Source organism: Megalopta genalis, chromosome 2 (assembly GCF_051020955.1).
Source record: "Megalopta genalis isolate 19385.01 chromosome 2, iyMegGena1_principal, whole genome shotgun sequence".
NCBI lineage: Eukaryota > Metazoa > Arthropoda > Insecta > Hymenoptera > Halictidae > Megalopta > Megalopta genalis.
In genome coordinates this window covers 12,582,283-12,595,651 of record NC_135014.1, presented here as the reverse complement: position 1 = coordinate 12,595,651, position 13,369 = coordinate 12,582,283, and the positions used below count along the sequence as shown (strand labels likewise).

Here is a 13,369-nt window from a genome sequence, read left to right as displayed (position 1 = left end):
ATTTCGATATTTGCAACGCGGTCAAAGTGCATTGAAACTCGCTTTCGCGGAAACTCGGACGAGCAGGTTAGCCTCGCTGAATTTTCGTTGGAATTTACTTATTAGAAATCGATCGTGTTCGAACGTGATTTTAACGTAAAACGTGCCGGCATTCGAATAAAGCGGGCCATGTAAAATTGTCAGAATTTTCCTCATTTTCGAATAGATTTTTATTTAGAAAATGATCATAATATAATATAAAATTTTAGGAAATTGTTATAGGAACAGCATTTATTTTCAACGTGAAAATAAATTATGTAGACACGAATCATAATGATAATTTTTACTCACAGCAAACATTTGTTACATAATACAGAACACTCTAGCAACCCTTTTATTACAATAAAAATGAGTAGATCAACTACAAGACAGTAGATGCACTTAGAAAATTATAAAACACTTATTGCATTATTTTCAACTCACTAAAATGTAATTAAGGAACGGTTAAATACGCGTCTACGTACTTCAAAAGTTTATGTACTTCCTGTATGTTACAATTAATGCAGACACTGTTCATTCTCCATAGAAATCCTCAGGATAATTACACGTGTCGATCATCGCAGTAGCAATCACTTTGACACGCGTGATTCTTGTGTCAGTATAGCTTCCTTCGAACCATATAAAACCGTATCGGACGACCTCGTACTGAAAACGCTCCTCGAAGCAGTTTCGCTTAACGGAACAGAGAAAAAATCGCATAATCTCCTATCTCAAGAACACAGACCATGATCACTAAACTCCAAAAAGAACAACGGGGGGCTCTCTAACATCCGCTAATCACACTGCTCTCCAAAATAACCGACCGATTTTAGTCTAATTACCTTACACTTCGTTCGACGCGTCGACGATCGTAGCGGCGTTATTGCATTGAGAGAAGGTCGTAACTGATGTATCTAGCTGGCCGCGTAATACGATCAGAAACGCATCGAACACCGTGCATGTGGAAAAAGAAGCGACGAACCAGAATAAATTCTTTGGCCTACCAATTCTAGGGACAGAAGGGAGACAAAGGTGATATAGGACTACCTGTAAGTATTGACGTAATTCGACTATTAATTTAAAAATAATCGGGCAAGCAAATTACGATTCCAATCAGGCTGGTTTTATTGTGGACGTTAATACGGATTCGCCCGGACGTGTATCACGACGAAATGATACTGTTGTACCATCGACGTTGCGCCGCCACGATTTCTCATTTATCATTACCGTCGTAGCCGTTGTTGATCGCCTCGGTTGCTCGTCGCCGCTTCGCTCCGCGATCGTTACCGTCGCCGCACTATTGCGTCCAAGGCTGCCGTGACAAATGAATCACCGCTGTTCGTAAAGACGCAGGCTACGTTAATTTTCACGTTCGCTATCGACCTGCGTAACACGGCTTCGTGATGCGTGAATCACTGTTCGGTGAGAGACAACGGAACGGAACAATCGAACGGAAGCAGAAAAAACTGGTTCGGACACGGCCGAAAATTTGATCGGAGTCCGCGGATTGATTCGGCGATTTAATCGAGCAAATTTCGTTATTGTTGACGGCATTGTCGGCGTGTCCGAATCAGCTTTGCCGCGCGTACTTCCGACGATGTACAGCGGCTCCAGAAAATCTCTGTGCGCGAAATTTCGAGTTTTCGGCGGACCGTTGATATTGAAACTGTTATGATCGCGGTAAAACGAATTGCACAACGATCAATTAGCACTCATTTTGTAGCTCGAGGCTTTCACTTTTCATATGTATCGTTCATTTTCCTCCAGTATGCTTGTACAGGATATGCGAAGGGGAGGAAACAGAAGACACAGGTTTACTGGTGGAATTGAAGAGATACAAATTGAAGCGTCTCCAAGAACGTCGACGAATTTTTTCGACGAACGCGTCCATCATGGATTTGAAGATCGAAATCTCCTCTTTGCAACGATATCTTGAAACTTGACGAACTATTTTTTTTAGACATTTTATGGAACAGAGACGGGGAACAGGTTCCGTCGCGCGAAGCCATCGTGTATATTGCGAGGCGCAGCTTTCGTTCGAAGCTCGGCAAAGTGACTAAGGAAAATCGTGCGACAAAGCTTAAGGGATCGTTGCAGAGAGGAGGCTTCAATCTACAAATCCGCGTTAAGATCAGTCGCGAGAAAAATTTCCTGATGCATACACAGACGTTTCAATCCGTAAGATTTGCAAGGCGGCGCGCGTCTCCGTGTTCTGCGCGCTGTATCGTTTGAGATCGTGCCGCAGGAAAATGAACGATGCACGGCGAAAGCGCAGAAGCTTCGAGCTTCAAAACGAGTCCAGGTTCGTCGTCGTACAATCTCGTTTCGCGAAATTATAACGGTTCGAATGTGAACGGTTTATCGAAGATCGACGACGATTCGTCCGGAATCGGTAATTTACGAAGGCTTTGCGGAGCGGCTGTACAAACGCCATAATCTCGCACACCCTCATTCTCAGTTTCTCCACGTTGACCACGCCGTTCGTTTCGATCCATCTTGTAGATCCGTATGCTGCCACCAGCGTGTAACTCGTCGACTCGCCATACTTTCGTTGAGATCGGGACCGTGTGACGCTTGTGGTCGGATCAATGTTGTTTAGCTGTTTAGAAGTCTCTGAAAGCGATGGCCGAGGGAAATTTCGTGTAGAATTTCGGCCGAACTTGAGCCGAGCATAGGCCGAGCTATTCCGTAGCGATTTTCGAGTAGTCGAGCAAAAGATTCCTCAACGCCTCTGTTAGACGTTCATGCTCAATTGCGGACTCTGCACAGTTCGATACTGTATAGTGCATAGAGAGAATCTTTCTTCTGCCTGGCCTTTTTTGCACGTTTGCACAGACGCTCGCTGCCTACGTCATTTCCATGAAAAAGCATTCTTGTGTCTGAACGCAGGGGGCGGAGGGCAAACGCGGTAAGAAGGGCGAGAAAGGCGACACGGGAGAACAAGGTGTACCGGGACTCGACGCACCCTGTCCAACAGGTCCCGACGGATTGCCGTTACCCGGATGCGGATCGAGACCATCTCAGGTAATCCAATCTTTTTCTCTGTCCATATTCCTCTTCGTTCGGATCTAGCTCTTTTCTTCGAGGAAACCAGTATTAGATTAATACGGAGACGATGTCGCATTTCTTTTCGTTCGTATGTACCTTTTTTTTTCTTTCCTTCCGTGGAACCGGTATGAAATTAATACAGGAGACGACGTCGCGTCTCTTTTCGTTCAGATCTGTCCATCTTCTTCGAGAAAACCAATGATAAAATTTCGTTGATATCTACGGTCGTCTACGGACACCTTTTAAAACGCGACAAGTATTTTTTTCTTAACTGGGCCGAATAACGCGAATTTTCTTTAAATATTAAAAGATGTCTCTAGTTGTAAATATTTAATGATTAAAATAACGTCTTGAAGCAGCGTTTTAAATGGTGTACGAACACTTTTCACGGGGACGGTGCTCGATTATCGAGTTAAACAACGGAGACGTGTACTGCGTCGGCGAACAACCGTGAACGTTGACGCGCGGTTGCAGGCGTTGTAAACGTTGTAAATGTTGTAAGATCAAGCTAGATCGCTCGGATTCTCGCCTATGATTAGCAGACCATCATCACCTCGGTGTCAGCCATCGACGGCCCCGAACCAGCTGAAACGGATTACGAGGAACCGGAAGAGGAGGACGATGAATATTCGGATCCGAACGGAAATCTAGCCGAGCAATAAATTGCTCATTGTGCGCTGCCCTAATCACCATCAACTACTACCACCACCACTACCACTACTACCACCAATACACCACCAAAAAAAAATACCACCACCGTCATCGCCCCTCATCACTCGTCTCACCCTGCTCTCCTAAACTAACGTGGTCCTGGTAATTGCAAGCCCCGTAGTTACGCTAACTTTTTTTGCATGATACCGGTTGGCGAAGCAACGCGCCGACACGCTTTTCGATACTGAACGTCGGTTTCTTAGGCACGGCCTTTCTTAGAGTCACCGAATTAGAGCAGAGCCTCGTTTAAGATCTTCGATTTCACGGGATAGGACAGCTACGATGATGAATTAGCTACCGCGGCTGACATTGTTCTACCGTGGACTTCGGTGTATTTATGGCAAAAACGGATGAAACATGAAGTAACAGGAATGTTGGAAGAATTTGATACCGTTAGAGTATCGTCTTCGATTTGTTAGTGGAATAGTTGAGAGATGAAATACGTTTTTATTTAATTTCTGAGTCTTGTAATTGATCAAATTGCATCAAACGTTGAGAGAAACGGCGGAACAGCGACTAGTTCATCTAAAGCTTTCAGAAGACAAAGGCAATTTGGATAATGCAGGTTTATTAGCTACCTTCGCAAACTGTTCTCGTTGTTAGAGTATAGTTGAGATTGTTACAGTACTGTTCTCAATTTATTAAAATACATTTTTATTCGACCCCTATCTTCAGTAAGAGTTTCTCAAAATCATTTCGATAAATCAATGTCGATGCTCACATTCTGTTGCTTGTGGAAATATAAACGAGGTTCTACACGTTAGTTCCTTTATGCCTTTCAATTTGACCGTCTGTAGACCTTCTTTTCTTTTCGTTTATTTTTTAAAAGTTGCACCCAACCACTTCCCTTTTGGCAATGACCCGTCCAAAGACGTTGCAAGTCGGACGAAATTCCACCGTCGTTGATAAAACCTTTCCATTCCTGAACAGAATGTACGACCTTATTGCGTTGCCCATAGAATGATTTAACACTCGATACAACACTATTCTCCGGTGCATGAATTCTTGACTACATACCCGCCCGATTGCTTCCACGCACGATTACACAACTGTCGAGCTAGCGACTGTTCGATGAACAATGAGATGCCAACACGAAACTGAGTTACGATTATAAGGAACAGCGGTTTACGCGTGAACACGTTCGAACGTTCACGTTTACATTGCACCTGTACGTTCCGGCGCTATGAATCTTCCTACTTCTTTGACCGTATTACACGCAGGGCCTGAAATGTTAAACAGAACTATAATTTCAATCTCGATTCTTGCCACAGTTGCTAATAGACTGCGACTCTTGTTCGAAGACTGTATTCCTATTTTGCATAGTTCGCGAGTTATAGCAAGGAAATAAAAAATAATCGAATATTCGGGGGTTCGTTTCCAGCCCCTAAGGGGGTGGAAATTCACTCTAAAGTAAATTTAGCCGAGAGAAAAAAATTGTGTAATATATATAATATATTATATTATTGTAATATATTATTATATATAATACATTATATTATTGTAATATATTATTATATATAATACATTATATTATTGTAATATATTATTATATATAATACATTATATTATTGCAATATATTATTATCTATAATATATCTATATAATATATTATATCTACGTATTCCCAAAATTTCAGAATTTTTTGAATTTCCTGGCTGCAGATACAATAAATGCAGGATACCAATTTAACAATCCTAAATCACTAACTTACTAAAAATGTTCAGAATGAAGCTGAACTTCTGCTCGTCGTGGTTGAGAATTTTTATTTTCCCTAGAGATCCGCAGTCTATTCGAAACAATGTGTATATACTTGGAATATTGTTCCATCGTGACTGTTTGTGACCTTTGCCCGACGGTTGGATATTAACGATCGTTCTCGAGACCGTTTCAAGCCCTGAATCACACGAATCTTCTAGGCCTGCTTGAACAAACAATTCTAGAAATGAATCAATCCAGTCCGGGTCTCTAATGCGTCCGTTTCATGATATTTACAGGGAGGAAACAACATTCTTCGGGAATGGCTGGAGGAGGAAGAGGCGGAACAAGGGCAGTAACACAATGGAGTACAGAAGCACACATTTCCAGGGACCTCTGTGTATATTTCATCGTGAAAATACTCATCATCCCCACCCCCCACCCCGATTCGACGTACCGAACAAGCTGTTTACGAAAGAACAAACGAACAAAACGAACAAAGCGAAGCAAAGCAAAGCGAAGCGAAACGAAGCGAAGCAAACAAACAAACAGAAATGAGATATATATGTATATTTTACGTATACATATTTTTTTTGCATATAACTACCTGTATGCCAAACTAATCATCTTGCCATCAAGTGTTGTAAATAAGTGTACTTACAGTGATTAGCGTCCGCAGATAGTGCGTGTACATAAATATTTAGAGCTTATTACCGCGGAACGCGGTTAGAACAATACCGACATACAATTTTGACCGGCGACAAGTGTCCGGACACATAACTTTACGAATCACTTTTGTCCTCGAGGCCGAGAATTAAACGAACAATCGATCGCACAACGCGCCCGGCGAACGAAACCGCGCGACGGCAAAGAGGATAAAGGGTAAAAATTGATTTGTCGGTCCGGCGACGATTATGCGAACGCATCCTATGTATAAATAACAGTAACGAGATCATCGCGGCGCGAACAGATATGTTTCGCGGCGCGAGAATTCGACGAATGAAGAAAGGGGGGGGTAGATAAAATAAGCGGACGTTAAAGTAACAATGAAATTCCACACCGTCGTAATATAGCTTTCTTAAAAAGTATCTACCGTCGTACGCTATGTATATCGTTCTTGAGATATCAACCGTCATCGTAATACAGTTTTTCTTAGATATCGGTAAATTCGTGAAGAGAAAGGGGAATTTATGTTATAGACGAGAAGAAACTGAAGCACACCGTCAGAACTGATGATTATTCGTTTGCATAGGCCCGTCGATTAATGCTGTTTTCATTAACGAAAGCATCGTTCCGTTTTTAATTTATATTCAGGTAAACCTTTTTAATCAGCGTTAAGTTACTCTGTTAATTTATTTCCTATTCAGATACAACCAAACGAGCTATTAAGAAGCACAAATGCTATTTAACATATTCATACATGATCGTATTAATTATCGACCGTTCTACATATCATTATGATTTTAAGAGATGGAGAGGAAAAAAAGGGGGGGGAAACCGATTTGATTTGTCGCCATCGTTTTTCGGGGAGGTCCAATTTTGCATTTTATCGAGGACTTTTCGTGCGACACGTTTCAAATTGTTCGGTGACTTTCTGTCACGGGTATAGCGTAGAATTCCGTTACAGTGGGAGAACAGTTAAAAAGAACTTACTTTCATACTACGTATTAGTTTCGCGAACAATGCATATGCGTGTACCTGTGTAATTTTGTTGCCTTCGGTGTGTCGGATAAGGTGCATATTTTTGCACGATCGCAAAAGGCTAATTTTTATACGAGTATCAGTTAACAAAGCATATCGTTACGTAAGTTTCCTTTAGACTTAGAGTTACATTAGCTGTAAAGCGACAGAATAATGTGTACACATTGTCAATATTACCAGGTATTGTAAAATAAAATATAAGTGTATATCCGGAATATTCTACCCACTTCGTAGTTCCTGTGAAATCAAACCTGCATTGGACTTGTCCTTTCGTATAGCAATAAATAAAAACGGAAAATGTAGTATGAAATGCGATACCACATCCAATGATGAAGAAATGTTAACTAAGGTAAGGTATTAACAAATTATACGACAGCAATGGTTTCATAATTTCTAGAGTCTACAATCTTTACTTAAAAATTACTTAATAAATTGTTTAACGGCGATAGTAATTTTATTTGTGCACCAACCAGTCATTCCTAATAATATAATCTAATTCATTTCATGTGGGACTACCACATGGAAAATAATTTTTAGGATACCTTTTAGCGTAGCACGATAATTTGAGATCCTACTAATACAAAATGTTAAGAGAGTCATGTCACATCAGCCATTTACAAGCCAATGTTCAAATAAAATTAACCATACCTGCAAAGTTAAATTAAATATATTAAACATTATTATCATTGGGACATTAAAACTATATATTACTATTACAAACTTTTATGTTTTATTACCATCAGTATACAATAATAAAGTTTTATTATAAATGCAATTTAAGCAATTTATATTTCTTTAAGTATGACTGCACTTTATCCTTAGGATAAGGTTTTATGGCCAAACATGTTGGCATGTTTTCAGGTTGTTCAATCCACAATTTATGTTGGATGTTGTTACTGTTCAATACATTGGATAAAGCATTTAAACTGGTCTCATCTGGTATCTAGTGTTTAAATATCACATATAGTATACTGTTTTAAATAAAACAGCTTTCGCTTATTCTGCACTAAAAGAATGGTCAATTATATGCACAAAAACTCTATACTTACTTCCAGTACAATTTTGTGCATATTATCTAAATCAGCAAGGTAGTCTTGCGTATAATTGTCATTATAAAAGAGATGAGTAACAGCAGTGCAAGCATGACACGCTTGAGCAATAACTGCACCAATAGGCCACTTCAATGCTTTCAAAAGATCTCCTCGCACCACCACATATTGAACTATTGTATCACTCATTCTAAGAATAAGAAATACTTCGATGTTTAAATTTTTTTTAAATGCATTTCTGCTATACTACGCTACAGGTATACTTCTACACAGGTGAGATTTTATAATTTCTAAGATTATTACATAACAGAGATAGTGTAGAAAAGTTCTACCACTTTCTGTAGTCCCTTTTTTAATTTAATTGTTATAAATTTGTCAAATTCTAAATGTTTGTAGAAATTAAGTTTATATGTAGCTTCCAGTAACCTCAAAATGTAATCAACATTTTTTAAATTAAACTCATACCTTTTCCCAGTACGTTTAAATCTACAGTCGAAAGTACAAAAATAATACTGTAGTAATTATCTTCCTAAAACGTGTTTCAGGCTAACCTAGATATTATAATAAATCTTGTAAATCTACTTATCAGTTCTTTGCTGACATAAATCTGTTACACATGATGTAGACAGTAGATACGTTTAAGTTAAATCTGCTAATCAAGAAATACATTTTATTACATTGTAAATAAAACACCTTTATACGTTTTCTTTTACTTTACATCCAAATGTGAATATATTTGTACATAAAATAATATAATTCAACGTTTAAATATGTTTTGTATGATTTTAAGTAAATAACCATTAAAGTAGTTTTCTAAACAAAAGAATATATTTAATTTCTGAAATCCAATGCTGATTATCAATATTCATTTTGCATTTGTATTTCGTCACAACATTTCTAAATATACATAAGTGGAAGATTAATTATTAAAAACAGTCGGATGACCTTTGTGCTTTAGTTATCTCTTCTATTATTCCAAAATAAAAAATTCATAAGTCTCCAATCGCGACGCGCGTAAATCACATAAAAAAAGAGCGCAACAATGATATACATACTGTGCATAAAACAGTAACAATTCTCATTAACAATGGTTTATCCGCTGCTATTAGCGGACTTCAATTATTAATAATTTGGAAGCAAAACTTACATTGCACGTTTTCTATTCTTGATTTTTGCTTTATTGTCATGAGGAACAAAGAATCGTCCATTCAATTTTTTCCCACCTGTTGCCGGACTCGTTGTCCAATGGTGTTAGGGTAATATTTCTTTCTCCAGGTAGACAGATTAAAAAATGTTTTCAATATTTAAACAAAAGAAAGATAATCTATGATTTGAATGAAATTTTAAATTTAAAACAGTAATATTAAACAATATTTCAAGTATTTCACGCAAGTACGAGCACTTTTAATTCTAAAATAGGAGGCACTGTTGTCTGCAGATGGCGCTAACTGTTCGCCTTCCGTTGTGAATTGCGAATCAAGATCAAGTCCCTTCGCGGAACCGGTAGCCGGTTAGACATTCTTTTGACATCGTGCGGATACGTACGGTGCTCGACTACATTCTAGATTTTTCTACATAAAGGAGAAGGTATGATTTCATTCGATTATCATAACGTTCGCATTAACACGGTCGTTTCATTCATTTCGAACTAATACCTACTCATCTCGTTTTAGAAACACTAGAATCGTGATTTAGACAATCGCAAAGCTTTATTGCCAAAAGTAATGCAATATGTACCTCGGTTATCAAGAAACGTGATAAATGATTATCTTTGTCGAATTAGACGTAAATCGATGTCAAATAGTTTGCACTTACCCTTTCATCTTCGATTAGTTCTTTCTCGAATTTTAGTCAATTTTTCAAGAACCGTTATACGAAGGTCAAGTTCGTAATTGTTGAAACTTCCACCACGCCATTGCTGTAGTACGAATTCCGTTTGTATTATACAAAAATTTGCTGTGTAATGCAATGAAATTGCGATAATTTAAAAGCTTCGAGAATATTGCTAATGTAGGTCACGAAGCAACTGTCGCCATACGTTGCACACGTATATATATATAAAAATACATTTTTATTTTGACTAGTTTTCTATTGTTCAAATTTTCGAAACGTTATAATTTGCTGGCCTTTCGAAACCTTCGTCCTTGACCATATTTTTAATTGTTGATCGTATATAAGGCTTTGATTGTGCATTTATCTCGCGGTTTCGCGTTCGCATTATCGTGACCGATATCACGGAACACGTTTTCTTTATTAGGTAATCCATATTTATTGAACGAAGCAATACAAAATCTGTGCACGCTTTAGATATACATATATACGTATATTATCAAACAAAAACATTGACACAAGAACTGTCGTAAAGTTGCATGTGATTCTAGGAAAAGATAGGACATCGATTTTTTTCGAAACTATAGCTAAAAGTCTATGAATCAAATGTACGATAAGCTGTGAACATTAACTGCACACAGATATGGGAAAATATGCATTCATTCTAACATAAAACATCAAGTACTTTCACTTTGTATTTCGTATTTTCTAACTTCCATGCTTATTTGTTATTTTTCTAAAAGTATTTACTTCAATTTTTTTTTGCTTGGTTTATGTATAAAGATGATCAATTAAGATTTTAAATGATCAAGAGATGTAGCAGCATTATTGAAACATTTATTAATGGGATTCTGGTAGTTAGAGTCTGTTAAGTTGTTCCATTTCAGGAACTAAAATGACCTCTTTATGACCTACACAATTTGATTGCACTTCACAATTCATTGGCATTATGTATGCTTAACATTATTTCTGTGTGTTCACATTAACTTAGCCAAATAATTTAGTTCTATAGCATGGAAAACGTAAAAAAAACATCACATTTCTTTTTCCATTTCGAAGTAGATTATGTGTACTATGTCAACATTTATACCAAATAGTCTAGTAAAATTTTTAGATAAATTAATCACTTTAAAGAGAAGGTATCAAAGAAAATCAGAACTACCATACAATCAAGACAAAGGAAAAATGACGAAAATTTGGTTTATGCGCGCAGCAGTCACTCTATTGTTAAAAAATGCATTTCTTTTAAAATATATATATATATACATATGCGTGATAAATGTTACAAGTAAAATAGATAAAAAATATATGAGAAAATTAACGGAATGTTAAAATGTAAGGATATCTATGAATGTAAATGTATTTAAACAGAACAATGAAAGATAGTTCTATTTAAAAAGGAAGATTTAATCATCACGTTCTTTGCACACCTTAATTTTAAAAATACTTGTCGATATTAGGTTATGTTTTCCTTGAGATGAAAAAGCAATTCTATGAAATGCACTTTTGTGTTTTGCTAATCAAAGTATATTATATTTTCTGAAAATATCGGAATGTATAAACATATTAAAATTTGATATATAATATTTTGATGAAGTATATCATGCAACATATGTATTTTCCTTACTTTATAGACTATTATAAAATCAGGATAACAGTTTAAATATTTGTAAATAAATCTGTTTTGATTGCAGAAACTTAAGAAATAGACATGCCTATCCCTGCTATTCAGAAACCAGCACCAGCTTTCCACGGCACTGCTGTTGTCGATGGAAAGTTCAAAGACATTTCTCTTGCTGACTACAGAGGAAAATATGTTGTTCTCTTCTTCTACCCATTAGATTTGTAAATATTTTCTATCGTAATAATATAGATGTGATGTTATTGGTTTCACAGATGTTGTAAGTAATAATCTTTTTTTTCAGCACCTTTGTTTGCCCAACTGAAATCATTGCTTTCTCTGACCGTTCTGATGAATTTGATGCAATCGGTTGCAAACTGATCGCAGCATCAACTGATTCTCAGTACAGTCATTTAGCATGGGTAAACATACCACGTAAACAGGGCGGTCTTGGTGAAATGAAAATTCCGCTGCTCGCCGATAAGAATTTCAAAATTGCACGCGACTATGGCGTGCTTGATGACGAATCTGGTATTCCCTTCCGCGGTCTTTTTATCATCGACGATCAGCAAAACTTACGTCAGGTTACAATCAACGATCTGCCAGTCGGCAGGTAAGATAATCCACAAAGTCCGACATACGATATGATATTATTTCGACATTCACTAAATATAATTTGTTATAGATCCGTCGATGAAACCTTGCGCTTGGTTCAAGCATTTCAATACACCGATAAACATGGCGAAGTATGTCCAGCAGGCTGGAAACCAGGAAAGAAAACTATGAAACCTGATGTTGAGGGCTCCAAAGAATACTTCCGGAGCTCGTAGATGAAACCATTTTAAAGGTTTATCTACTTTTCTAATTTTTTTTTTGTTTTGTTTTGTTTCGTTAAAAGAAAAAAAAATTCCATTATTAATTACATGTAGTGATAAAATATTTAAATTAGTTTAGGAAAACGATATCGTCTACTTAACTTTTTTACAATAAACAAATGTGTTTATATAATTTTAGCGCTCGTACAAATTATTCACGTACACCAATTTCGTCATGTACCTAGGTCTTTATCTATAATAAGCGTGATCTTGATTACTAATCCGATATTAGACTGAAATGTTGAAAAGCAAACTCAAAACGCGATCGTATTTATTCGCAACGCTATCTTTAAAGTCACCGTGCATATCAATCAAAATGAAATCGCGATTATTTCATTCGCAACACTACACTTTAAACTCTAAACGCTAATTTTAGTCTCTGTTCAAAATCGACTAAAGCAACGCGTGATTATTTCGCAACGCTATTGCAAGTCGCGGATGTACCCATCTGAGCTTATCGTTGGGGCGGTTAAGACTGCCCATAACTACTATTGCGAGTACTATAACTACTGCAGCGAGTACAGTGACCAATTAACATTACATATACATAATTATATACACAACAATACACATAATCATTTGTGTCTTACATCCGTAGTATTAACCTGAAAATAAAGAATCTGAAAATCCTAGCTAACAAGAGTGTGTTATTAGTTTCAAATTAATCTTCATAATGAATCTGTTTCGATTGCAATTCAAATTATGACAAGTTATGGCCGAGAATTGCATTGGCATCAATGCGAACAAATTTAATTACCCGAAACGGAAGGGTAATGGTCAATGTATTCGTAAAATTATGAAAACTACTGATAAAAGCATGC

The 13,369-nt window shown here is 37.1% G+C and overlaps 3 protein-coding genes and 1 long non-coding RNA gene across 26 annotated transcripts in view; 2 read left to right on the top strand and 2 right to left on the bottom strand.

Moving 5' to 3' along the window:
- LOC117227218 (uncharacterized) overlaps positions 1 to 7,388 on the top strand; it is a 286,153-nt gene extending 278,765 nt beyond the window's left edge. For 16 of the 19 annotated variants that reach the window (XM_076518501.1, XM_076518517.1, XM_076518511.1 and 13 more), the window contains 4 exons: positions 1,032 to 1,067; positions 2,908 to 3,042; positions 3,606 to 3,879; positions 5,772 to 7,388. In XM_076518501.1, coding sequence (XP_076374616.1) covers positions 1,032 to 1,067; positions 2,908 to 3,042; positions 3,606 to 3,728 — 294 coding nt within the window. In that variant the 3' untranslated portion in view covers positions 3,729 to 3,879; positions 5,772 to 7,388. The remainder of the gene's footprint in view (positions 1 to 1,031; positions 1,068 to 2,907; positions 3,043 to 3,605; positions 3,880 to 5,771) is intronic. The other 3 variants (XM_076518502.1, XM_076518516.1, XM_076518515.1) reach the window with 3 other exon arrangements.
- On the bottom strand, positions 4,205 to 5,291 carry LOC117227222 (uncharacterized). The gene is made up of 2 exons (XR_013032643.1): positions 4,795 to 5,291; positions 4,205 to 4,699 (listed from the first exon to the last, which is right to left on the bottom strand). It is a non-coding gene; the product is annotated as an uncharacterized LOC117227222 (long non-coding RNA).
- On the bottom strand, positions 6,807 to 10,217 carry LOC117227221 (putative peptidyl-tRNA hydrolase PTRHD1). 5 transcript variants are annotated; one of them, XR_013032642.1, is made up of 5 exons: positions 10,038 to 10,216; positions 8,223 to 8,412; positions 7,911 to 8,116; positions 7,716 to 7,821; positions 6,807 to 7,440 (listed from the first exon to the last, which is right to left on the bottom strand). XR_013032642.1 is itself a non-coding variant. In XM_076518522.1 (4 exons), exons 1-3 carry the CDS (start codon positions 10,043 to 10,045, stop codon positions 7,937 to 7,939), a joined length of 378 nt encoding a protein of 125 aa, XP_076374637.1. In that variant the 5' UTR covers positions 10,046 to 10,217; the 3' UTR covers positions 6,807 to 7,821; positions 7,895 to 7,936. The 5 variants fall into 5 exon arrangements, 4 of the variants coding, with proteins under 4 accessions (XP_076374637.1, XP_033338175.2, XP_076374638.1 ...); XM_076518522.1 differs by having other exon boundaries at positions 6,807 to 7,821; positions 7,895 to 8,116; positions 10,038 to 10,217; XM_033482284.2 differs by having other exon boundaries at positions 6,807 to 7,821; positions 10,038 to 10,215.
- Positions 9,661 to 12,681, top strand: Prx2 (Peroxiredoxin 2). The gene is made up of 4 exons (XM_033482282.2): positions 9,661 to 9,809; positions 11,747 to 11,897; positions 11,978 to 12,286; positions 12,359 to 12,681. Exons 2-4 carry the CDS (start codon positions 11,764 to 11,766, stop codon positions 12,501 to 12,503), a joined length of 588 nt encoding a protein of 195 aa, XP_033338173.2. The 5' UTR covers positions 9,661 to 9,809; positions 11,747 to 11,763; the 3' UTR covers positions 12,504 to 12,681.
- The last annotated feature ends 688 nt before the right edge of the window (positions 12,682 to 13,369 follow it).